This window comes from Pollachius pollachius (genome assembly GCF_949987615.1).
Source record: "Pollachius pollachius genome assembly, chromosome: 8".
Lineage (NCBI taxonomy): Eukaryota > Metazoa > Chordata > Actinopteri > Gadiformes > Gadidae > Pollachius > Pollachius pollachius.
The window spans coordinates 19524331-19548365 of NC_136941.1; the positions used below are offsets into that span (position 1 = coordinate 19524331).

Here is a 24035-nt window from a genome sequence, read left to right on the forward strand (position 1 = left end):
CTATTGCACCAATCTTTTTAGAGTTGAGTGTTAACCAGACTCCCTCTGAAAATAACGCTGTTCCTATATGTACGGTGGTGCGGCCTCGCACTGTCTTGAGGTGTAAAACCCGCAGGCAAGGGCCGCGACCAGTATGTCGAAATCGCACCATCCCCTTGATCGCTTCAGAGCTGAGTGTTAATCGGACTCCCTCTGAAAATAATAAAATGGAAGCACTCAGAATAGGGTTCATGAATATAAGGTCGCTTTCATCTAAGGCGCTCTTGGTCCATGGTCTAATTGTTGATAATAAGATCGACATACTGGGCCTTTGTGAAACCTGGTTAAAACCAGATGAGTTTCTAGCCCTAAACGAAGCTACTCCCCCCAATTACGTCAGCGCTCAAGTATCTAGAGAAATTAAGAAAGGTGGTGGAGTAGCCCTGATATCTAATTCTAAGCTTAACTTAAAGCCAAAGAATAGATATACATTCAGATCCTTTGAGGTGCTTGCGTTCTGCTCCTCAGCTCCCTGACAAGCGAAACGAGTTCCAGACTCTTTCGTTTCAGCTATAGTATACCGTCCCCCAGGACCGTGTTCACTTTTTGTTGATGAGTTTTCTGACTTTGCAGCTGATCTGGCTACATATTCAGACAATATTTTGCTCATTGGGGATTTCAACATTCATGTGAATAACCCATCTGATGCCCTCGCAAGGGCTTTTCTGTCCATTACAGATACGCTTGGCTTCAAACAGCTCGTCCAGCACCCAACCCACATCGGTGGAAACACGCTGGACCTCGTTTTGACCCGCGGTGTAGACATCTCACAGCTAGTGGTCTCTCCCTACACCTCAGCTTTATCAGACCATTTTTTGCTCACTTTCCAGGTGGTGGTATCCTGCACCTGCAACGATCAGCAGGCTACTTTCAGCTGTCGCCGCATCACACCTGCAACCATTACAGCTATGGCAGATAAGTTACCCCGTTCACTTGCTCCTCTTTGTAACTATAGGGGTTCTGTGGACTGCCTTACTGATGACCTCAACTCTGCCCTGTCTGCTGCCATTGATTCAGTTGCCCCGCTCGTAATTAAAAAAACGATCATTGAAAAAACCAGCTCCCTGGTTTAATGCAGAAACGCGCACTATGAAGCGAAGCTGCAGAATCCTTGAACGCAAATGGCGCTCGACTAAACTTGAGGTCTTTCATCTTGAATGGCACAACAGTCTGCTCACCTATAAGGGTGCGCTGACTACTGCCAGGAACGCCTACTTTTCCCGTATCATCAACTTGAATAGAAACAATCCCAAGTTTCTTTTTGACACGGTGAAGAGTCTGACTCAGAATCAGACTGAGACAGTAAGTTCCTCCATCATGGCAGGTGAATTCATGGATTTCTTTGTGAATAAGATTCAATCGATTAGAGAGGAAATTGATGCTTGCCGTGCAGCTTGTCCTACACATCCTGTGGGGCAGGATGGGGTCCTGCCTAGTAGGATGGGGAATTCTGACGCAACTTTCTTGGAGTTCAAGGCAATTCCTCTGGTGGAACTTGAAAAGGTGATAAAGGCATCGAAACCAACAACTTGTATGTTGGATCCTCTCCCTTCCAAGGTTCTTAAAGAACTTCTTCCAACTGTGGGGCCTACTATCCTCTCGCTTATGAATCTTTCACTTTCAACAGGAATTGTTCCCTCCAATTTCAAGGCTGCGGTGATAAAACCGCTACTCAAAAAGCCTGGCCTAGACCCTGACTTAGTCAGGAACTATCGGCCTATATCGAACCTGCCCTTCCTGTCCAAGGTACAGGAAAGAATTGTAGCAAAGCAAATCGTCGATTATCTGACGAGGAACAATCTCTTCGAACCTTTCCAGTCAGGGTTCAGGAATTTCCACTCAACTGAAACTGCTGTTACAAGAGTTGTAAATGACATCCTTCTTGCCTTGGATAAAAATACAAGCTCAATGCTTGTGCTGCTGGACCTGAGTGCTGCGTTCGACACGATCGACCATAGCATTCTTCTTCACCGTCTTGAGCACTATGTTGGTTTTGGGGGTACGGCTCTTGGTTGGCTTGAACCGTACCTCACAGATAGAACCCAATTTGTGCTCCATGAGGGTTCAGAATCAAAACACTGCAAACTACGCTTTGGCTTACCACAAGGGTCGGTCCTTGGCCCATTACTTTTGGCAATCTATATGCTTCCCTTGGGCGACGTTATCCGCAGCTTCGGAATTAGTTTCCACTGCTACGCGGATGACACCCAGCTCTTCATTCCAGTGGATTCAGGGAACTCGCCCCAGATCCAGAGGGTTGAGTCCTGTCTAGCTGCGGTGAGGGGCTGGATGTCACAAAACTTCCTCCAGCTTAACACTGGGAAGACAGAGCTGATAATTATCGGCTCGAAGCGGGACCAGAGAGAGTTTGAGGATGTCTCACTGTGGTTGGATGGACTCGCCATCCTACAGAGTGCATCAGTCAAGAATCTTGGGGTCCTGTTCAACCCTCAACTGTGCTTCAACCAACATGTTAGAAGCATAACTAGAATTGCCTTTTTCCATCTGAGAAACATTGCAAGAATCAGACCAATGTTATCTGCAGCGGATGCAGAGACACTGATTCATGCATTTGTTTCATCAAGACTGGATTATTGCAATGCACTGTTCTCGGGACTACCAAAATCTACCACAAAAAGTCAAAAACAGCTTGTACAGAATGCTGCAGCTAGACTGCTGACCAGAACGAGAAGGTTTGATCATATCACACCTATTCTCGCCTCTCTGCACTGGCTACCAATAACTTTCAGATCGGACTTTAAGGTGCTACTGCTAACCTATAAAGCCGTGCATGGATCTTCTCCATCCTACCTGAAGGACCTGATCATTCCTTATAGTCCTTCTCGGTCCCTCCGGTCTTCGGGAGCTGGCCTTCTTTCACTGCCGAAGGTTAAAAAGAAATCGGCCGGACAGAGAGCGTTTGCCTATCGAGCCCCCTTCCTATGGAATAGGCTGCCACAAGTGATCAGGGAAGCTGACTCTGTGGAGCTATTCAAAGGAAAGCTCAAAACGCACCTCTACGATCTTGCATTTGGAACATAGGATTGTGAAAACGATTGTGAAAATGCGAAGTGAAGACCACTCTGGTTGTTTGTGTTTTGTTAATGCAGTATACATTCCCGCTATGTACTGTTCCGTTGTAATTCACTATTCTGTCTGTTCTAGCATGTTGCGGTGACTGGACTGGATGCCTGGACTCTCCTCATGGTCAACCGGCCAGCACCACATCACCATTTTTGTGCATGTATTTACCTGATGGTCAGGAGTGCACCCATTGCACTCCTGACCATCCCTGGAAGAAGGATCCCCCACTATGCGTTTCTTCTCAAGATTTCTTCCTTGCTAATTTCAAGGGAGTTTTTTCTTGCCCTTGTGGGGGCTTGGGTAAAGGGGGGTGTCATAAATATTTGACTTGTTAAGCCCTTTGAGACTGTAATGGTGATTAAGGGCTATACAAATAAAATTGAATTGAATTGAAATGCCTTCAATGACGGTTTAAACAATTCTTGCAGATATATTTAATGACATTACTTACCGGGAGAAATTGTTGGATCAACAGTGAGAACTAAAATCAACAGCACAGAAACAAAGATGCATTTTACTTGATCGAACATCGTCTGACTGATTACATAATGATCATCACTAGTGAACATTGGCTGAACACAGTCATGGTATGCAATCATGTAATGCTAATGCAGCTAAATAAGTAAGGAAGGATCACTCATCGGTATCAAAAGGAGATCCCTGTATTTAAAGATCGCATATCATGCTTTTTTAGGGTAAATAATTGCATTTGGGGGAACTACTAGAATAAGGTTACATGCATGTATGTTAGAAATACCCCTTATTCTCACATTGTTTATTTCAGCGTCTTTCAAAAATGTTCAGTTTTGTATCATGTCACTTTAAGGCCCCCCTCCCGAATAGCCCAGTCTGCTGTGATTGGTCATTCTGTCCACTCTGTTGCAATTAGTCGAACGCTTTGCGCGTGCGTTGGAATAATTAACACCCTCTAGAAGTTTTAAACATTGCGGATAGCCGGGAGGCGCGACTTCTGCACCGCCCACTGTCTGATTGGACTGTTACGGAAGTAACGTTTGGGCTGTTTCACGCCTTTATTGAGGGGCGTTCTCAGTGGGCGCAAATACTCCCCCTGGCTCGGACTTAGAAATGTCTAGCTTGGCAGACGTAAAACGTGTACATAAGTCATCGGTGGTTCCAGGCCTACCGCCTGGTGGCTGGGACCAGGCCTACCGCCTGGTGGCTGGGTCCAGGCCTACGGCCTGATGCGTGGGACCAGGCCTACTGCCTGGTTCCTGGGTTCAGGCCTACCGCCTGGGGCCAGGCGTAAGGGCACTAGCAGGAGGAAATGGATGTATTTTTGGTGTGGGTTTGTACATTCTCCCCGTATGAGCCAAACGATAAGGGTCCAAATGCCTTCAATGACTGTTTAAATGATTCTCGCAGATATATTTAAAGAAATGACTTGCTGGGAGGCCTTGGTGGAACAACATTCGCACCTTTCGAACCTGTGAACATTGTGATTGACACATTTGACATTGGCTGAACACAGTCATGGTATGCAATCATTTAATGCTAGTGCAGCTAAATTAGTAAGTAAGGATCATTCATCGAACCATGCTACACGCATACAGCCAAGCCCTAAAGGTTTGATGTCAAAGACAGCCAGGTAAAGGGGAAACTTTACCACACAAGGCAAATGCTTTTAAGAGGATACACCAATACCATTTCTTACTCCAAACTTGTTGACAATGTTCAGCATCACTGTATCAGTTAGTACTTTAGGGTCAGGATTATCGATTAACACATAATCAATTAATCATCTTATAGGGAGACGCGACGGCTCCATCTGTCAACAACCCGAATATCAAGATAGCAGCTTAATAGATCTGGTATTGTATCTCACACCAATATCTCCGATATTGGTTTTAATCAATATGGCTGAGCCCGAATATTCTTTGTTCGGTAGATCAAATTTCAACACTTTAGTATTAAAAAAGTATAAGCACATTTTAAAGTTTTTATGTCTATGCATATTTACGTACCACAGGTAAAAAAGGTACGGTTCCATTTGGTCTTAATATCCCAGCGATGGAATAATGTAATGGAGACATCCCTCAGACAGGAGTTGACACTAACGGTTGCCCGCTTGCCCGGGGCAACTAAAAATAATAGTTGGGCAAGTTGAGATGATTTCTGGTTGCCCAAAAGGGCAAGTGCATTTTTTTAGGGTTTGTTCATATAAAGGCTATTTATTTAAGACTTTATAAAAACTGCAGAACAACCATTTTCTTCCGCAAAATCACACCAAATAGATATATTTGCAATTGATCAGCGCGCTGTCTTCTTTTCTCTCGGACAGCGAGTTAACAGACACACAGCGCTACAGCGCGAACATAGCCCCGCCTCCTGTCACTCGCTCGCATTGCGGTCTCTGGCAGTGATTCGGCACTAGTCTCAATGCTCTGTGTGACGGACGGTGCTAGCTAAAGGTTAGCCAACACATCTAACATCTCAGTGCAGCGCAGCGACTTTAGATTAAAGCAGATTACCAAGGAAAGTCAAAATAATCATTTAAAGTCATATGCAAATGCAAGAACACGGTTTTGGGCTAAACTGTGCCCATGCACAGCAATAGCGATCTTTTTCACGAAATTGGACCTGCACTATATACTATATGAAAGCTGAGCCTCCACTGATTCCGACAATCTAAACCATATCATTCTGGGACTAAGTCTCGCAAATAACAATTTAAGAAGAAACTTCCCCTTTTCTTTTAACAACCAAAAATGAAATTTTACCTTTGTGAAATCTTTCCACAAAGTTGGATCTGATCTCATTAAACCACCATAAACAGATAATCCAGCGGCCATATTTTGCAACTAAACATGGTATTTACAATAAATTAGGTAAAATTGCCTTCAATCAGAACACATGTTCTTCAGCGCAATCTAGTGGCCATATGTGTATTTGCGAATGTTTGGCTGGGTGTCATTCGATTATATTTGCCAAGAACTTTAAATAGAGGTGTCAAGTGTCAAAATGGTAAGATATATACCTGTTTGTGTCTCTTAGCACAACCGTGATACCAACTGATAATTATTTTAGGTGGAAATCTAATCTTCGACTTATGCCGTAAAGTAGTATCCACATTGAATATTTCACTTGCACAACAATCTTTCTATTGGCACCAAGATGTAATATTATAGCCCTACCAGTTTGAGATATACTCTATTTACTTTGGTTACTTTCTTTCCTGGAAAAACCTTTTTTCCCCAGGTATCAAAAATGGTATAGAATATCAATATTTTTCCAGGTATAGTATCAAAGTTAGAAAATCCAGTATCGTGACAACACTACTATAAACGTGACTGAATGTTTAGTTAGACTTACAAGAAACGTGAAAGTTAAAAAATACATATCTTTGCTACTACCTTGGACATTTAGTTATTTACATTTGCATAAAATCCAGATGAAAGCATGCAGGTCTACATATAACTGGGCAATAGCTTTAATAGGATGCAACGGTGGACTGAAATCACTTCATGGCACGATGTGACCATTTGGTAAATAAGTAAACAAAGAAGTTTGTTATTTTTTAAACATGTACATATGTGGAAGCTAACATTCAGCTTCAGTCTGAGCTAGGATGAGTTTTCTGAGTTCCCCAAAATTAGGCCAGGTGCCTGGCAAAAAGAGGCCCGTTCACAATTCTATTTTAATTTGGGCACGTGCTTTTGAAACCTTAGTGTCAACCCCTGCCTCAGACCTAGTTTCCCCTAAACGCTTAAGCAGTCGTCAAACTGGCCAAACACGTTTCTATACGTTATGGTGATCGGTAATCCGCGATAGCGCCTGTGTCTCTTCTCTTCGTGTAAACAGCGCTAGTTATGCCGTGTCATTGCATCAGACCACCTTATTCATAGGCCTTCCCTCATGCTACGACGGCCACATGTTCTGGAACCCATCTGGCTCAGGAGGTAGAGTGGGTTGACTGGTAACTGGAAGGTTGCTAGTTCTATCTCCGGTTCCCCGGAGTGTCGAGACTCCTCACCCTAACTGCTCCTAATGAGCTGGCTGTTGCCCCGTGTGGTTGACTTCACCGTCGATGTGGATAAAAGCGTCAGCAAAATCCCTTTAATGTAAATTTAAAATGTGACCGAGTCAGACAGACCAATGAGAAGATCCTAAAGACACGAGGTCCATGCACTAATCCTACGTGATATTCCAGTTTTCCTTGAGGAAAAACGATGAGTTGATAAAATATGATTCTGCGGCAGAGGTCTCCATCGCGTCGGATCAGGGAAGGAATGATACGCACTAGGATTTATTTTATAGAAGAATATTCGTTTGGAAAACGAAACCAATATTCAAAGCTTAAAATTATGTATTTGGGCGAGCCCTAGACTCTGATTCTTTACATTTACAGATTACTGTATTGGTGGACCCCTAATAATATACAATATATAAATCAAGATTTTTATATAGCTCAAGAACAACGCTACCGTCTTTTGGGGTGGTGGCGATGGTCTTTGGGGTCATTGTTGTAGGGGTGGTAGTAATGGTACTGGGGGTTGTGGTGATGATAATTGCTAGAAGAAAATATCAACAGAATCAAATGAAAAGCCAACAATATACTAGTTGCGTGAACTGAAGTTCAAACATTTCCAAAGGAAAGCCCAAAAACTGCCACTTTATTCATATTGTGGTCTGATAAATTGTTTGGAACATAGAATTAGCAAACAAATGCGGTAATTATATATCAACTTCATTCATAAGCAGCCCTTACCTTTGCACACTGGCGTTGATGACCATGTGCTGGTCAGTTGGCAGGTCATGATCCCCGTCCCTTCCATCTTAAATCCAGGGTTACACTGGTACTCAACCGAACTCCTGTGTACAAACGGAGGGCGGCTACCAGACTTTTGCGAACCATTTGGAATGATCGGCACTTTGCAGCGAACCACTGCAGAAAAATGGTAATAGAAATGTGTTAACATGGATGCGTACCCTGGTTACTCTCTCAACAAGAGTATGCAACTCATCAAGAGAGGTTTAAGAAAAGCTGCCAAAAACATTATAACCTACTTAAACAAGTTGGAGGATTTGGTGTGAATTTTCCATTGCTTGAACATTTTAGTGACGCTGAGCCATTGATGGTGTAATCCTTCAGACATTTGTATCTCACAACGCTTGCATAATCATAGAAATCCCGGTTTGGAGATGGAGCTTCAGCATTATCAACTAAAGGCGCTCGGTCACATTTTACAACTGAAAAAACAAGATAGATATTAGATATGGGGGGGGTCCCAATATGTATGGTAACTAAATATATGCACAAATATGCTTTATATGGTTGGAAACCTGAACAGGTCGGCGTTCTGCCTAGCCAACCTCCAGCTCCACAGGTTAATTTGTCCGGCCTCCCCAAAATGTACCTTAAAGAAAGTCATACAGAAAATATACGTGATCATACATAATAAAAAAAGTATTGTATTATTGTGGTACATAATTTGGAAATGATCTAGAAATGTTCTAAAGATACTTCATAGATCACCAAAGTATGACATAAATGTGTGTAAATAAGAATAAGGCATAACTTTTGCTAAAATGTACTACAGTTAATAGCTTTTACTGATCAGGAAAAAAAGATGTAAAGGTAGAATTGTGATATAGTCGTTCGTACTTCTTAGTTTGGCACATGAGGAGTCTTTACCTCATCATCACTTCCCCATATCGCAAGGTACAGTACTTAACCCTAGCAAGGAAACACTAACCCTAACCCAAAAAAGTTAATTAATTAGTGGGAATAGATTGAGATAACCTCATTCTACATACCTACCTCCACGGTTTCCATTCCCACAGTATTGAATATCTCTGTGGCCAGACAATGTAGGTCTAAAAACAACCTTCAACAACTCCTTAGCCCTCTTAATTTAATTTAAGTGCCCATCTAATCTACCAAATCCAATTCCCGGTCAATGCTTAGTATTAAGTGCACGGAAAGGAACCAAATACGTCCTTGATATTTTATATTCCTACAAGATTTACATTTACATTTAGGGTTAGCAGACGCTTTTATCCAAAGCGACTTACAATAAGTGCATTTGTTACAATAAGTACATTTGTCATAAGAAGTGAAACAATATATCGCTGTCGGTACAGTAAAGATGTTCATAGAACCAAGTGCAAGTATTACAATCGCTAGGCTAACCCATTCCCCGTGTAAAGCAATGATAGCAGCTACTGTAGATGCTACACAATTAAGTACATTGAATAAGTGCAATGTACAAGTGCCTGGACGTACAACATTCAATGGTGGCTGTGCATTGGTTTCTATGCAGAGTCGAGGTGAACTCTGAACAGGTGAGTTTTGAGTCTTTTGCGGAAGCTGGTGAGCGACTCTGCGATCCCGACATCGGTAGGGAGCTCGTTCCACCACTGAGGTCCCAAAACAGAGAAAAGTTGTGACTTCGCTGATCGACCTTTGCTAGCTCTTAGCGATGGCAGTACCAGACGTCCAGCTGAGGTAATTGAGCGGAGGGATCGAGCTGGGGTGTGTGGCTTTACTAATGCTTGGAGGTAGGCAGGGGCAGTTCCATCGACTGCCTTGTATGCCAGCACCATCATCTTGAATCTGATGCGAACTATTACAGGAAGCCAGTGGAGGTCTCGGGAGAGGGGGATATTGAAGGAACATTTAAAATGAAATGGGGATGCAAATAAATAAAACTTGGTTAATCACCAACCCTTCGTTGCAGAAGAATGTAGCCACGTTCCCAAAAAAGGTTCCTTCACTGTGGTCCACTTGTCCGTTAAGTATCTCGAGACTCCCACAATTGAACTCTGCAGAAAAACACAAAAAGACATAATAAAGTCAGAAGGCCATAAACATTGATTTAAAGCAACAACTACGAGGGGAAAACACTTCATGGTTTAAACTGTCCGAATAGGTGAGGTGTGAACTAGGGCTGCTTGATTATGGAAAAAAAAATCATAATCACGATTATTTTGGTCAATATTGAAATCACAATTATTTATTTAAGCACCAGACCGGGCGAACAGCAAGGGACGCGGAGGGATTCCGCACAGCGCCGGGCAAGTGACACGGCGGGAGTGCTCGCTAGACCGGGAGAAGGGCGAAGCGACACGGAGGGATTCCGCACCACGCCGGCGATCTAGAGGCTCACGGAGACCCTAGCACGAGTATACAGACTATTGATTATTCTCGTGAAATAAACGCCGAATGCGGCTTTAACCCTTGATTTCTGTGTGATTCCTGCCGGGTATCTGACAATCGGGGAAACGGGTTGCCACATATGGTGGAGAATGCAGGCAACTCGACCGCGCTACGGGCCGGTATGTGAGGGAACCCCCTTCAGCCGGCATGCAGAACCCGGATGGGACCGCAGCGACGGCCGCCCAGCAGCAGCAGCGGGAGACCACGGAGAGTCTGGCCCTGCTCTACGAGGTCGTACTACGGCTCACCGAACTAAGCGCCGCGACCGCCGCCGCAACCGCCGCCCCGTTGCAGCCGGAGACGACGCCGCCAGAGATGACGCGGCCCGAGACGAGGCCGCGGGAGACGAGGCCGCGGGAGACGGGGCCGCGAGACGAGCCACGCCGGCAGCAGACGCAGCCATGCATGCGAGCGACCTGCTGGGCGCAGGGGAAAACGGGAAGCCCGACCATACCGGCGCGGGTAATGAACCAGGACGCGCAGGCCCTCGTGGATACCGGCAGCGTGGTCACTCTCCTCCGCCCCGACTTGGCGGGCGGGAAGGAGGGCGCACCCATAGAGGTGACCTGCATACACGGGGACACCCGGACGTTCGAGACCTGCCACGTCGTCATCCGGACCCCGCACGGGGTATTCACGACGCGGGCAGGGATCGTATCCCACCTACCGGTGCCGCTGCTAATCGGGAAGGACGGCCCGATCTTCCACCGGCTACAGGACCCGGCGCGTGAACTCTGGAGCCGGAGAGAACCACCCCGCAGAGGGGTGAGGGGAGCTCAACAGGCCCACGGGGCCACCAGGCCTCCGTCGCCCCCTGGAGGGCGAACAGAGGAGGCTGAGCCCGCGGCCTCACCGGCACCAGAGGCCGTGGCGCTGCTCGAGGCCGACTCGGAGCCAGAGCTCGAGGCCGACGTCGACACCGAGCCGGAGGCAGAGGCAGAGACGGAAGCGGCAGAGACGTCAGTTGAAGCAAGGGACTCAGCTAAAGAAGCTGAGGGCGATCACCTGTCCGGGTCGAACCCCAACGAAGACGCCGTCACGCTGGACGTGGATTGGGACGACCTCCTGGAGACAGGTAAACCTGTGAAGCCTCCAGATCCCGACAAGAGCGCTGACGACCACCTGGTCCCCTCTGGACCCACGGGCCACGACGATGACGACGACGACCTGATGGAGGAGGTGACCAAGGACCCCGGCCCCAAGAATGCGTAGACCGCCAAGCCGCTGCAGCAAATCACATTGGACCACGAGTGGGCCGATCAAGCCCAGAGCCGGTGGAGGGCGGAGGGAGGTCATCCTGGTCACCGACCACGCCCCCCTGAAGCGGAGGGCCGGAGCCAGGGACACCAACGCACGAGTGACGCGGTGGTTCCGGGCCCCCCGAAACATCAGGCATTATCTTCTAGGGAGGGAGGTCATCCTGGTCACCAACCACGCCCCCCTGAAGTGAATGGCCGGAGCCAAGGACGCCAACGCTCGAGTGACGCGGTGGTTCCCAGCCCTCCAGAACGTCAGGTACTATCTCCTAGGGAGGGAGGTCATCCTGGTCACCAACCACGCCCCCCTGAAGTGGATGGCCGGAGCCAGGAACGCCGACGCCCTGTCACGCCGGGATGCCTGCCTGAGCGGGTTCACCGACGACCAGGGGCCTGAGCAAGCGGTGGAGGAGTGTGGCATCCCGCCGCCGGACCTCGGACCGGGCGGGTCCGAGGACACGCAGTAGACAGGGGTTTACCGTCGTCACCCTCCAGCCGGCGACAGAAAGCACCACGTCTCTCCCCCCAATCAGCGCAATCGGAGACACCTGGCCGGAGGAAGGGAAAGGACCAGGAGCCGGGCTTAAAAGGCGCACCAGACCGGGCGAACCAGGAAGTGCCACGGAGAGAGTCCGCACCAACGGGAGAGTGACACGGCGGGAGTCCGCACCAACGGGAGAGTGACACGGCGGGAGTCCGCACCAACGGGAGAGTGACACGGAGGGAGTAAGCACCAGACCGGGCGAACGGCAAGGGACGCGGAGGGATTCCGCACAGCGCCGGGCAAGTGACACGGCGGGAGTGCTCGCTAGACCGGGAGAAGCGACACGGAGGGATTCCGCACCACGCCGGCGATCTAGAGGCTCACGGAGACCCTAGCACGAGTATACAGACTATTGATTATTCTCGTGAAATAAACGCTGAATGCGGCTTTAACCCTTGATTTCTGTGTGATTCCTGCCGGGTATCTGACAATCGGGGAAACGGGTGGCCACAGTACATGAATTTAGACGTATTCCCTGCTGACCGTCTGGGGTGGCTGTGCAGAGCCCTAAACACTAGGGACGCCGGTCGCCATTCACTTGTTCAAATTTCCAGGATTTATCTACGTAGAACAATCCAGATTTTCCATGTATGGTAATGCCCTTCGCAGGTCTTCCGGAAGGTAACCAATCACAACAGAGTGGAGTTGGCAGGAGGGGGGTGAGGGGGCGGAGAAGGACGAAGCCAAGTGTTGACAGAGAATGCTGAAAGCGCCCAGATGAGAGGAAGAGTTTCCCGAAAATCTACAGTTTTTTGTGCTGTGATTCGTGTCAAAACTCGATTAATCGCCCAGCCCTAGTGTGAACACAGCCTTAAATGTGTATGTTATGTATTCATGGTCTGAATAAGACTTAGAAGATTTGAGGGAAATTACCTAGATGGGTTATTTTATTCTTGAGAAAATGTCTGGTTCCAATTTGTTAATGGCAGTAAATAGCTGCAGTATAAGTTAAAAAGTCCAGATTTATAGTAAAGCGATCACAAATACAGCCACAGAATACGAGAGAAACGAAAGAAAACGTCTGCATTTTTCAACCTGGATTGTCTGATAATTTTTGCTTGCAGCCCTGTTCGACGTAAACGGGCGGCTATGTAATCCTTTGGGGCAAAAGCACTCATCGCTGTAGTCCTCTAAAAGTGATGTCTCTTGCCACTGACTCATATTATATTCTATCATTTTGGAACGGATCCCTACAAAGGAATGAAACTTGTCTCTTTGCCTTTCACCTGATTATGGTCTGTTTGTTATTGCGTCGAAGCGAGTCTCGCTCAATGAGAGTGGAGTTGTTGCAGGAAGATAATTGAAAACGTCAGTGAGCTGCACATGACATCTGAGAGTGTTCTCGCTCAATACTGGACCAATCTCAAAAAACATGGTCTGCATTATTCCTTTTGACCCATGATTGAAAAATAGGCTCCAGGTTAAAAAATCGTAAAAAAGTTATTAAGTTAAATAACAACAAATACTTGAGCAGAGCAAGAAGTTGTAATAACAAAATGATAATATCTGCGGTAAACCTAGGGATGGGAATCTGAGCATTTCGATCCCTTTCATCAATGCCAGCTTGTTTTTCTGACAGTTACACATGCGCATTTCAAAACATTGAACCCTTCATAGCATAGAGGAAGAAACGGTCCAAAGTAGGGATGCAAGAAATATCAAAAAAACTCTTAGCCAATACATGGTCCAAATCTCATCAAGTACACACATCGTGTACTCATGAGCAAAGAAGTCAGCAATAGTTACACCAGTGTAAGCTTACAAAGATTCTATATAAACCTGGGACCGTATTTACAAAGAATCTTAGGGCTAAAAGAAGCTAAGAAGTAGTGAATTTAGGAGAAACTCCTAAAATAATGGGCGTGTCAAACATAAATTTAGGACTCCTAATTTATTTTACTAAGAGTTCCACTCGCCTGCACTTGACAAACCAATCACTGTACTGACTGGCTTTATTTTGTACTATAAATTAATCTGGCTTCAAAACTTTACCAAAGTACATAACATAATACAAAATGCATAAGTTGTTGTAAAATGACGACCGTTACCGAGGCTAGTAATTCTATGTTAGAATTTAATGCCATGCAGGCAGGCTTAGCAGAAAAGGTATCAGGAATCTATCATGAAATCAAACCAATCGGAAGAATCGATAATGCCATCGGTGTCAAAAAAACTATATAAATTCAATTCTCATCCCTAGCAAAAACACGCCATTCCATATTGTGACTGTCACACTGCCGTTTAACTTATCAAAAACACACAATTACCAAGAAAGGACAACTTGACATTTATTAATTTTAAATTGTTAGGTCATGTTAAATGAAAGACAAAACAACATGGTCTTAGCCACCGTGACATGGCCCATGTGTCCGGTTTATACACATTTATTTTGGGAGAGTAGATTTATCTTCTATGCAGCCTTGACATTCTTGCACCCAACAGCAGAAATCATCCATATTTGGCACATTGAGGACACAACCTGAATGATTTTCTCAAACCAGTCCATGCCCCAAATTCTCATATTTATTTTACAGATATTCTCAAAAGAGCTTACAGTTTACTTACAGCATGAGGGCTACGGGATTCCAGCTAATTGTTTTCATCCACCAGACACAGTGGCTGGTGCACCAAAAATGTAGTTATAGTCCCTGTGTCAGTGCAGTAAACATTTAAAACAAATAATACTCACTCGTGCATCCAAGTGTCGAAGGTGTCCATGTCCCAGCCTCACAAGTGGTTTTACCAGATCCTCCAATACTCGTGTATCCCACTGCACACTCAAATGTTACTTCTGATCCGTCTGGAAAATTGTCTTTCAGGATGTCTGCATCTATTAAAGTCATGGTGTCTCTTATAGGTCTCTCACAATCTTGAGCTAAAAGGAAAAAGCACAATAAGACAAAATTTAGTTTTCATTTTGGCACAATAAGCCAAAACGAATACATGAGCATATTCGACATTAGCAGGAAAGCGCATACATTAGTCTACTTGGTCTATGGGGTCTTCCTTCGTGAAACAATGTAAACCAGTGTTTGAAGAAGTACTCTGATATTTTACTTTAGTAAATGTAAAGTACAAATGCTGAGACACAGAATTACTGCAGTAAAAGTCAAAGTACCACATTGGCATTTGTACTTAAGATTCAAGAGCATATTCATCCATTCTTTACTTGAGTAATTGTGGTAGATGTTCTTGCCATGTTAAATGCACTTATGTCCCTAAGATTAAATCAGGTTTGGAGTGGGGGTGAAGAACGCCACTGGATGGATTAATTTCAGCATTGAGTCACTGCTTGGACTGGCTATTGTAATGCTGCATCCCTCCTGGCTAAATAACTCATTAGCATTTAATAACTGTTCAGTGTTACTGTGTTGTGCATTGATGAACAGGTCATGGTCTCCTCATTATCTGTGTCACCCGAGGCTGCTTTCACATGCAGAGCAGAAAGTATTACCACAAATGTATTATTTTATGTCAATAAACCAACGTTTTGGATTTCTGACAGGGTCAAAGAAGAATTCGGTTTGACGTTCAGTATTCCCTAGTTTTTGCTTCCTCATCTCAATAAGTAATTGAGAGCTGATTAAATTCAGATTGGTTCTGTTTATACATGGAACAATGTTTCACACATATTTCCCAGAGTGCCTCAAAAAGTCCTTGATATGAAATATTGTCCAATGTCCACATTTGTCTCCCAATGTCATATCAAGGACATCGTTAGCCTGACATCACCCGACGGACCGCAAGGTCTGGTTTAGATAATTGGTTCCTCGTGCTTTGATTATATTTTGAAAAAGGCTACGTTATAAATATAAATCCAGATTTTTATTTTTAAACTAAAGTAACAGAAGTGCTCTAGAAATAAAATCTAGTATAAATAAAAGCACAAATATTTTCTAGACAATGCACTTGAGTGAAAGTGTTTGAAATTAGTACCGTTCGGTGAAGAATGTACCAAAGTACATTAACCGTGGGAGAGATAAAACACGGTTCATTCAGTCTCATATAATGTTCCGCTGATATAGGTTATGGAAAAAAACATGAAGGGACATTGTTATTCTTGACCGAGTGGGGGGTTGAGTTCCCCCACTCTGTATCAACAGAGCTTGTGAATGTTTTCACAAATCGCCCTTTGTCTCACACAAGTGGTTTCATGAAGGCCAGTGACGTCGCCGGAGGTTACAACGGGGATACAACTTAGCCCAAAACGCAGCTTCTCTTGGGAGTATGAGGTATCTCAAAATCCCAAGAGAAGCTGCGCTTTGGGCCCACACCACGTCAATAGTATGGCTCAAAACGTTATCTCAGCCAACTTTTGATTAAAACATCACATCATATAGATTAACAAATCAAGAATAACCATTTCCAGTCACGTATTCTTCCATAACTCCCAGCAGCGGAACATCATATGAGACTGGATGAACAGCCTCCCATCCCTACCATCTCGGTCCAGCCAGCAAGAGTGTCAACCTAAAAGACATCAGGCTGAAACAAGCTCAAAAAGACCTTGCGAGAATCAAAACCACAAATTTCTTCATATTTATTTTACTTCGTTAATTATTCAGGGAAGGTCATAGACCTCTGAAGAATGAGTCCCGCCTCTGAGGCTCCTGGTTCCATCGGTCAAATGTCTATGGGAAACAACGTGGGGTTTTTGAATGATCGTACAAAACAAACTCTGTAGGTGGCGAATAGGGCTGAACGATTTTAAGAAAAAATTGAAATTGCGATTTTTCTGGCAGAGATTGCGGTTTCGATTTCAACCACGATTTATTTTCTTTAAATCAAGTTTCAGTGTAAATTAATTCAAACAATGAATTTCATTAAGATAATGCAAGAATGAAACTGCTGGCAACAGATTTCAGATGCAAGACTGTTTATTAACATATCAGTTATATTAACCAAAAAATTAAAATAAAAAGAGAGCCCTCTTTCTTCAGCAGCATCAAAATAATAGCACTTTTGTAAAATAACGTACGCTTCATAAAAATGATAAATTATAACAACAAAGTGGAGCAAAAAAAGAAGTCTTACCTTAAAAGTAGTGCAAAATGGCTCAAAGGAGCTAGCTTATGAACATCAACATCAGCAGCAGTTACAGATATTCAACCCGTGTATTCAGAAACCTGTGCTTCTTCTTCAAATAAAGTGTCAAGAGGAAGTGAAATGTAAAGGTAGTAAAAATAAATAATAATAATAATAATTCAAAAAAGTTTAAATTACCCTACATTTTCCTCATCAACAAAAGATGTCAAACTGGTTAAATTATTTTACATCTAGTCTGTAAACAACAGATAAGTAAAAAAGAGTGAACACCTTTTTTAATGGAACAAAGACATGTCAGGGTAATGTGCCGATAAGAGATTTCAGGGTAAGGTGCAGAAGAACAACAACAAAAATCAATAAATCTTCCCCTTCATCCCTTCAGAGATTTTTGGCCAAGAAAACCAACATGTCAACCTTTGCTGGCTTCAGACTTGCACGCTGACATGTGACAATATTTCCACTGGCACTGAACAGTCTCTCTGATGGTGCACTCGTTGCTGGTATGCAAAGGTACTTACGAGCCAACTTGCTAAGCCATGGGAAGTTGACATTGTGCACTCTCCACCAGGCCAGTGGATCTTGCTCTCCATCAATGGTAGGAGTTATGAAGTAGTTGTCCAGTTCTGCTTTAATGGTATCCTCCAACTGCACAGTAGAGGAAGCAGGGACCGCCTTGGTCTTGAAAAAGCTGCCCAGTGACCGCTTTCGCTTTGTAGAGGTGGATGGTGGTTCTTCTTCTGCACTCAGGGGCATGGGATGGGTTGTGACACAAGCCCTCTGCTCCTGCAACACACAGTAATAAGAGGCATCAATGTTTTGCTATCAGTTGTGATTAAGACAAACAAGGCATTTTGTCTAAAAGTTTAAAATGTCAGTAGAGTATAGTTAAAAAAAAAAATTAAAAAAAAAACATACAACTTTTTGTTTTATTTTGAAACAACAAAGAAAAAGGACAGCTTACCTTTTGTGCCACCTGTTCCATTTCCATCTTCACTCTGTCTTTGATGTATGGGACATTCTCTTCACTTATGTAGCTTGTCTTGAATCTTGGATCAAGGAAGGATGTGATGTCCAAGAGCTCCTGTGTCACTGGGTCGCTGTATTTCTCTTCGATGTAGTGGAGAGCTCTTGATTTGATATCCTTGGTGAGATTCGTGTCCTGGTCAGTTTCAGCAAGCGTTGCTGTTTTGAGGAGATGGAGCACTGGCTTCAGGTATGACACGCTTACGTAGTCCTCACCTGAGAGGGCGTCTGTGAACTCCTGAAGAGGACCGAGGGCATTGTTTACAGATTCAAGGACATCTGTGTCTTGCCAAGTGGGGACCAGGTGCCGCGTCTTCCTGTCTTCAGACAGAACCTGGCACAGTGCCTTGCTCTGCTCCAACACCCTCCCAATCATTTTCTGCCGGGAGCCCCATCGTGTCGGACATTCAGTGACCAGTGACTGTTGAGGTAGGTTCAAGTCTTGCTGTGCCTGTTTTAGTGCCGCCTTCTTCTTCCAGCTGTGAGTGAAGACCGCAACCAGCTGCTTGCAAAGTCCTGTGGCCCGTTTGATTCTTTGCTCATCTTTGACAGCATTTTCTGGGGGAAATCATTACATGTATTACAAATTACAGTATGAAAAGCCATAAGGATAGCTCATAACACAGTATTCATAACATACCATTGATTACATCTGTTGTCATCTTGTATTAAGTTCAATGACGTTTTTTTTAGCAGCAGACGTCAGGTGGTACTACCACAGTAAGTTATTGCCCATAAATTAATTTGTAATTGGTAATTAATGTACAAGCAATTAATATGCTTCTTAGATATTCCACTAAAAACCAAAAACTCTAGTGCTCATAACTACTGTCCTGTCCTCTTCATAATAACTCAGAAATGCGGCGTGCAAGTGGACCCGATACGGTCCGCATCGCGGATCCGTTCCGAAAGCCGCGATACTCCGCGGCGGATTTGCGTGTGGGTTATTTACGTAGTTACGTTAGTTACGTTATTAACTTAGTTACGTGTGATGTATGACATGAAGCAGTACATTCCCTTGCACTAATCATATACCAAATTATAGAATAATGGCGTATTACTATTATAGCCTAATGACATTTAAAAAGTCGAGTCCTCGTCTTAATCCTCGACTCCCTAATGCTCGAGTCCAAGTCAAGTCACGAGTCTCTAAATTTAGCTCACGAGTCGGACTCGAGTCCGAGTCCCGGACTCGAGTACTACAACAATGACACTCGCACAAACACACATTTTTGTACTTACCAATTGCAAGATGCAGCCGGTGTCCGAAGCACTGCAGTCTGGTCCATTGGTTAAGTTCCATTGCTTTGACCATATTTGAAGCGTTGTCTGTTGTTATGCACGTTTGGGCCTCTTCTTTTAGACCCCAGTTGGCCAAGCACTCCCTCAGCCCCATGGCAATATTCTCCCCGGTATGGTCAGTGGGGAAGTATGCTGTCTGCAGGCATCGGCTACACAACTCGAAGTTGGCGTTGACGAAATGCACGGTCAAACTCATGTAGGGCTCGGTCGTTCTGCTTGACCACAGATAGTAGTATAGTTGACGCATAAAACTCTGTGTTTTCCAGCTCATTTACAACTTTGGCCTTACATTCTGCGTAGAGCTGTGGGATGGCAACTTGATTGAAGTATGTGCGGGAGGGCAGAACATACCTCTTATCCATTGCGCGTAGCAAACTTATAAATGCGTCTTTGGTCACTGTGTTTACAGACACCATGTTCTTTGATATGTAAGTCGTTACGGCAGCGGTAATCTCCTTGTGTCTTCGGCTAGTTCTTTCATAAGGCGTCACACTGGCGAACAATGATGTTATTGTTGGCTGTTTTGCCGAAGTATCGCTGCTGCTTGATGTTTCGCTGTTCTTTTTCGCCATGCACTCCTCGTACAAGTTCAGGTGGTGAACTCTCAAGTGGCGATATAAATTGGTGGTATTGCCAGCCGATGTAGCCACTTTTACACGACATGTTTGGCACATCACCTGTTTCTGGTGTTCATCAGTGGCCTCAAATCCAAAATACTGCCAAATGACCGACGTGCATTTTTTCTTTGATATTAATTTCGTCGGCTCCGCTTCTGCTCCCGCTTCAGCCATGCTTGAAATTGAATGACGAGAACACGTCATCTGGGCACGTGGAGAACACGTCATCTGGGCACGCGCAGCCTGCAGCTTTCAGATCGGTAGCTGACACAGCCTTGGGCATTCATGTGAAATTATTGACGGAATTATTATTATTATGCACCAAGAAAAACCGCAGCTTTGACGATCCCAAAATCGTGTTGTCTGAGATCGCGGTTTTCGGTCGAAAACGATAGATCGTTCAGCCCTAGTGGCGAATGATTAAAAGCTGCTCACATTTTGAACTACACACTTTTTCCATCTAGATTCCACTTGGGTTTTGGATTGTCGGTGCCGTTAAAGTAGCATTAATAATCGTTTACTACTTTAACGATACCGACAATCAAAAACGTGAGCAGCATTTACTTCTTCGCCACCTACAGAGTTTGTTATGTACGATCATTCAAAAACCCCATGTTATTTCCCCATAGACATTTGACGCCTTCGTACTTCGGCTTAATTTTCATTTCCCTTCAGTACTACGTATGGGTTTGCGGTATATTTGCGGGTTCAGACTCGACTCCTCCCAGACCCACGAGTCGCTGACTCAATGTTCGTTCACTGACTGTGAGTGGTAAATAGGAAAGAGGATTAGTGAGCGAGCGTCCGATAGGGCTGGGCGATATGGACCAAAAGTCATATCTCGATATCTTCAAGCAGAATATCGATATAAGATAAATATCGATATTTGTCGAAGGGGGGCGGGGGGGAATAGTAATTTACCATTAGTATTCCTACCGTTCGGAATTGAATACAGTTTGATGGTTGAATAAACTGTGGACTAGACACTGCCTCCTCCTCGTATTTGAGAACATTATAATATATAATATCAGGGCCAAAAGCTGTGTGCGTCTCCGAAATATTATGAATCGTAACGACTGCGTGGGGGGGCGGGGCGTTGCTAGGTTACTTGTTTATGTTTTATGTTTGGGTCTCGCGGAGTGAGAAACCTTGAAGTTAGTTACTGTGGAGTTACCGTTATTACTATACCTACCTACCGTTTTGTAATTCGTCAGACACCTTATATCCAAACAATTTCCATGCTATGGAGCCGTTGGTCTTTCGCTTACAAACAAGCTCCTCGGAGCCGCTTGTGCCGGCGGACTCCATGTTTCGCGATTTCAAAAAGTGACGTGAGTGGGGGGGGGGGGCAGAGACTGTGTGTGTGAGCCGGAGGCAGAGCGGGAGAGACATAAGCAGAGTTACGAAATAGCAGGCGCGGTTCGAAACTGCTGTTATTTGAAACAAATGTGCTGTAATTTCAACGCAAATTAAATTATATTGATGTTGACGATATGGTCTCGTTCCATATCGCATTTGAAAAAATATCGATATATTTTAAACATCGATATATCACCCAGCCCTAGCGTCCGATAATACGAAACGTAAATGCATGCTATCTTAGTATTTTCTGTGTCATGCCAGATTAATAAAATATTTGAATGTCTCGTCAATCGGTCTCGTTCTTTCATGGTTCGTTCTCCACCCGGGACCCCGACCATCATTGCTAAATTAAGTGTTATCTTGCTGATACGTTAAAAAAAAATCAACTACACCCCCCAGCCCGCTGCGTTTGGTTAAAGTTGTGATGTGATTGATGACCGATGTTAGTGCCATTTTGCCATATTGTAATTTAGACTTAGATATTATTAGGATTTCGATATTATAGCATTGAGGGAGAGTTAAACTGTTTTGTATCTTTTTATGGCATTCAGTAAAGACGGAGTGAACACTTCCGTCGTTTCAACAGTAAACACGCGTAGATGTCGTTCTTTCTGTCAAAGAGTGGTTAATCGACTGAATATGTTTAGAGCAATTTACAAATGCACAAGAAGGGAGTTTTAGCCACTACAACCGACTACCACGATCGTTTGAGAATGAGAACGAGGGAGGAGCCGAGTCAGACTGACTCAGCAAAGAACCGTGCATTCCATGATTCGATTCACCGCTACCGGAACCGCAACTGAACGAAGGAACAAACGATTTTGAACGATTCTTCTTGGCGAACTGACCGACCCGAACTGAATCAAGGAAAATAATCTTGAAATCCATCACTAGTGGCCAGACTCTGTGCAAATGAAATTAAGTAAGTGGCTGTTTCCCAATGTGAAGGAAGCATGCTCAACAGCCGCCTTTTAAAGGACGCTACGTCATAGAACGCTGACAAGCACTGTTCCAATGTTAAAAACACTCGGAAAGACGCGCCCTTTATTTATGATAATTCCGAGATTTTTCAAGGATGCATCCTCAACGAGCCATAATACCCACAATCCTTTGTGTTCACATGGTGGGTATTTAAAAAATGCGTATGAAAGCGATACACATTGCTTTACACAAGTGAAGTTATTTGAACGTTTTCAGAAATATTTTTTGCCGTATTGCTTGTTATAGATCAATCATGTAAATGCAAAAAATGTACCTATGCGATTTTTTTAAAACGTTTTTGCAACGTAATGATAGGCTGTATTTTGCATGGATTGATTTGTTTTAAAATGCAAGTAGCTGGTTTTTAAACAAACTACTGTCGCCAATAATAATTTAAACAATTAAAATATAAACATATTTACCACTGGAACAATATTAAAAAGCGGAAGCGTTTCAACACCAGCAAGTCGTTCCAAACTCTGAACGCTACAAACGCTAGGCAGCACTCTAGCCCAATCTTCATATGACGCAACTCGCATGGAAGTGTTCTAGCAAGGCTGCAGCTTTCACTTTCTTCCTCTTTTTAATGATGCCCTGATAACATACAAATAAAAACAGAAATACTAATGTACAATAGATAGATAATAGATAAACAGTAGTAGGTCAAACAACCTGAACTACATTTCAATATATAGCAATAATACAATGGGACAATTAAGAAAGCTTTTTAAAACACGAGCAATCCTTATTTTATGCGACTTCAGTCATCCCCTTGAACGTCTCAATTGAGTTTATAAAGTTCATAAAGTTACCGACTTCGATAGATAAATGCATTGCTTGCCTTGAACTTGTCCCAGAGGCCCCAGCAGGCTGAACAAGAGAAGCACCAGGACCAGCCCCATCGGGGCCTTACAGCCGAGGACCAGTTCCGAGTCCACCATGTCTGTCCTTACACTCTGCAGACAATAACCAGAACAAAGATAAACAGTCAAAAGGCTTAAATACATATAACACTGACCATGTACGTTACATGTTCTAAGCTTCCGCTTCATAATCGATCGGTATAATAGCCAAGACTGTTAGCTGACTTAACGTTACCGCTGAATTGGTATTAGTCCAGTATTCCCCAATCAAAGTAATCCTTATATATGTTAAATATATGTTACTTTTGTACACTAGATTGCTTACTTCTTGCTGCGTATATTCCAAGTGTAATGGGCGATGCGCAAATAAGTGTGGCGTCAGGACTGGCAGGAAGCAGTCCTTATTTGTGGTCATAAAGTAGGCTTGGCCTTAAAGCCACAGTACATCATTCCTGGAAACTTGGTATTAGCATTATTGGAAAGAGAGGGCGGGACTTTCAGTTGCATTTGGTTTACTGCCCGATGGCGAGAGAATTTCCGGTAGAGTTAAACCCGTTTCCATCCACTCATCATTGTTCTTCTTGTCATTCTTTTTTTTCCGTTCCGGGGACTGTTAACTGATGCACATAGCCTATAGGAAGTAAGGGACCGGAACCTGAGCTGCGGTAAACCAGGGATATGTTTACACTATATATGGTAAATAGAGCTCGTAAGTCTGCCCCTTCCGGTAGACCCCCATGG

General features: G+C 44.1%; 2 protein-coding genes across 2 annotated transcripts in view; both read right to left on the minus strand.

The window, feature by feature from the left end:
• The window catches only part of LOC307079390 (membrane cofactor protein-like), a 28538-nt gene extending 4842 nt beyond the window's left edge, over window positions 1-23696 (minus strand). Inside the window, exons 1-9 of the mRNA XM_079741698.1 lie at window positions 23620-23696; window positions 23273-23387; window positions 14790-14975; window positions 9810-9906; window positions 8425-8498; window positions 8149-8331; window positions 7850-8026; window positions 7566-7652; window positions 3575-3604 (exon numbers count right to left, since the gene is read on the minus strand). Of these exons, the coding sequence (XP_079597824.1) occupies window positions 3575-3604; window positions 7566-7652; window positions 7850-8026; window positions 8149-8331; window positions 8425-8498; window positions 9810-9906; window positions 14790-14975; window positions 23273-23372 (934 nt within the window). The 5' untranslated portion in view covers window positions 23373-23387; window positions 23620-23696. The remainder of the gene's footprint in view (window positions 1-3574; window positions 3605-7565; window positions 7653-7849; window positions 8027-8148; window positions 8332-8424; window positions 8499-9809; window positions 9907-14789; window positions 14976-23272; window positions 23388-23619) is intronic.
• On the minus strand, window positions 17035-22833 carry LOC307079389 (E3 SUMO-protein ligase ZBED1-like). Its single transcript, XM_079741697.1, has 3 exons — window positions 19412-22833; window positions 18108-18727; window positions 17035-17929 (listed from the first exon to the last, which is right to left on the minus strand). Exons 1-3 carry the CDS (start codon window positions 19740-19742, stop codon window positions 17525-17527), a joined length of 1356 nt encoding a protein of 451 aa, XP_079597823.1. The 5' UTR covers window positions 19743-22833; the 3' UTR covers window positions 17035-17524.
• Window positions 23697-24035: the final 339 nt, after the last annotated feature.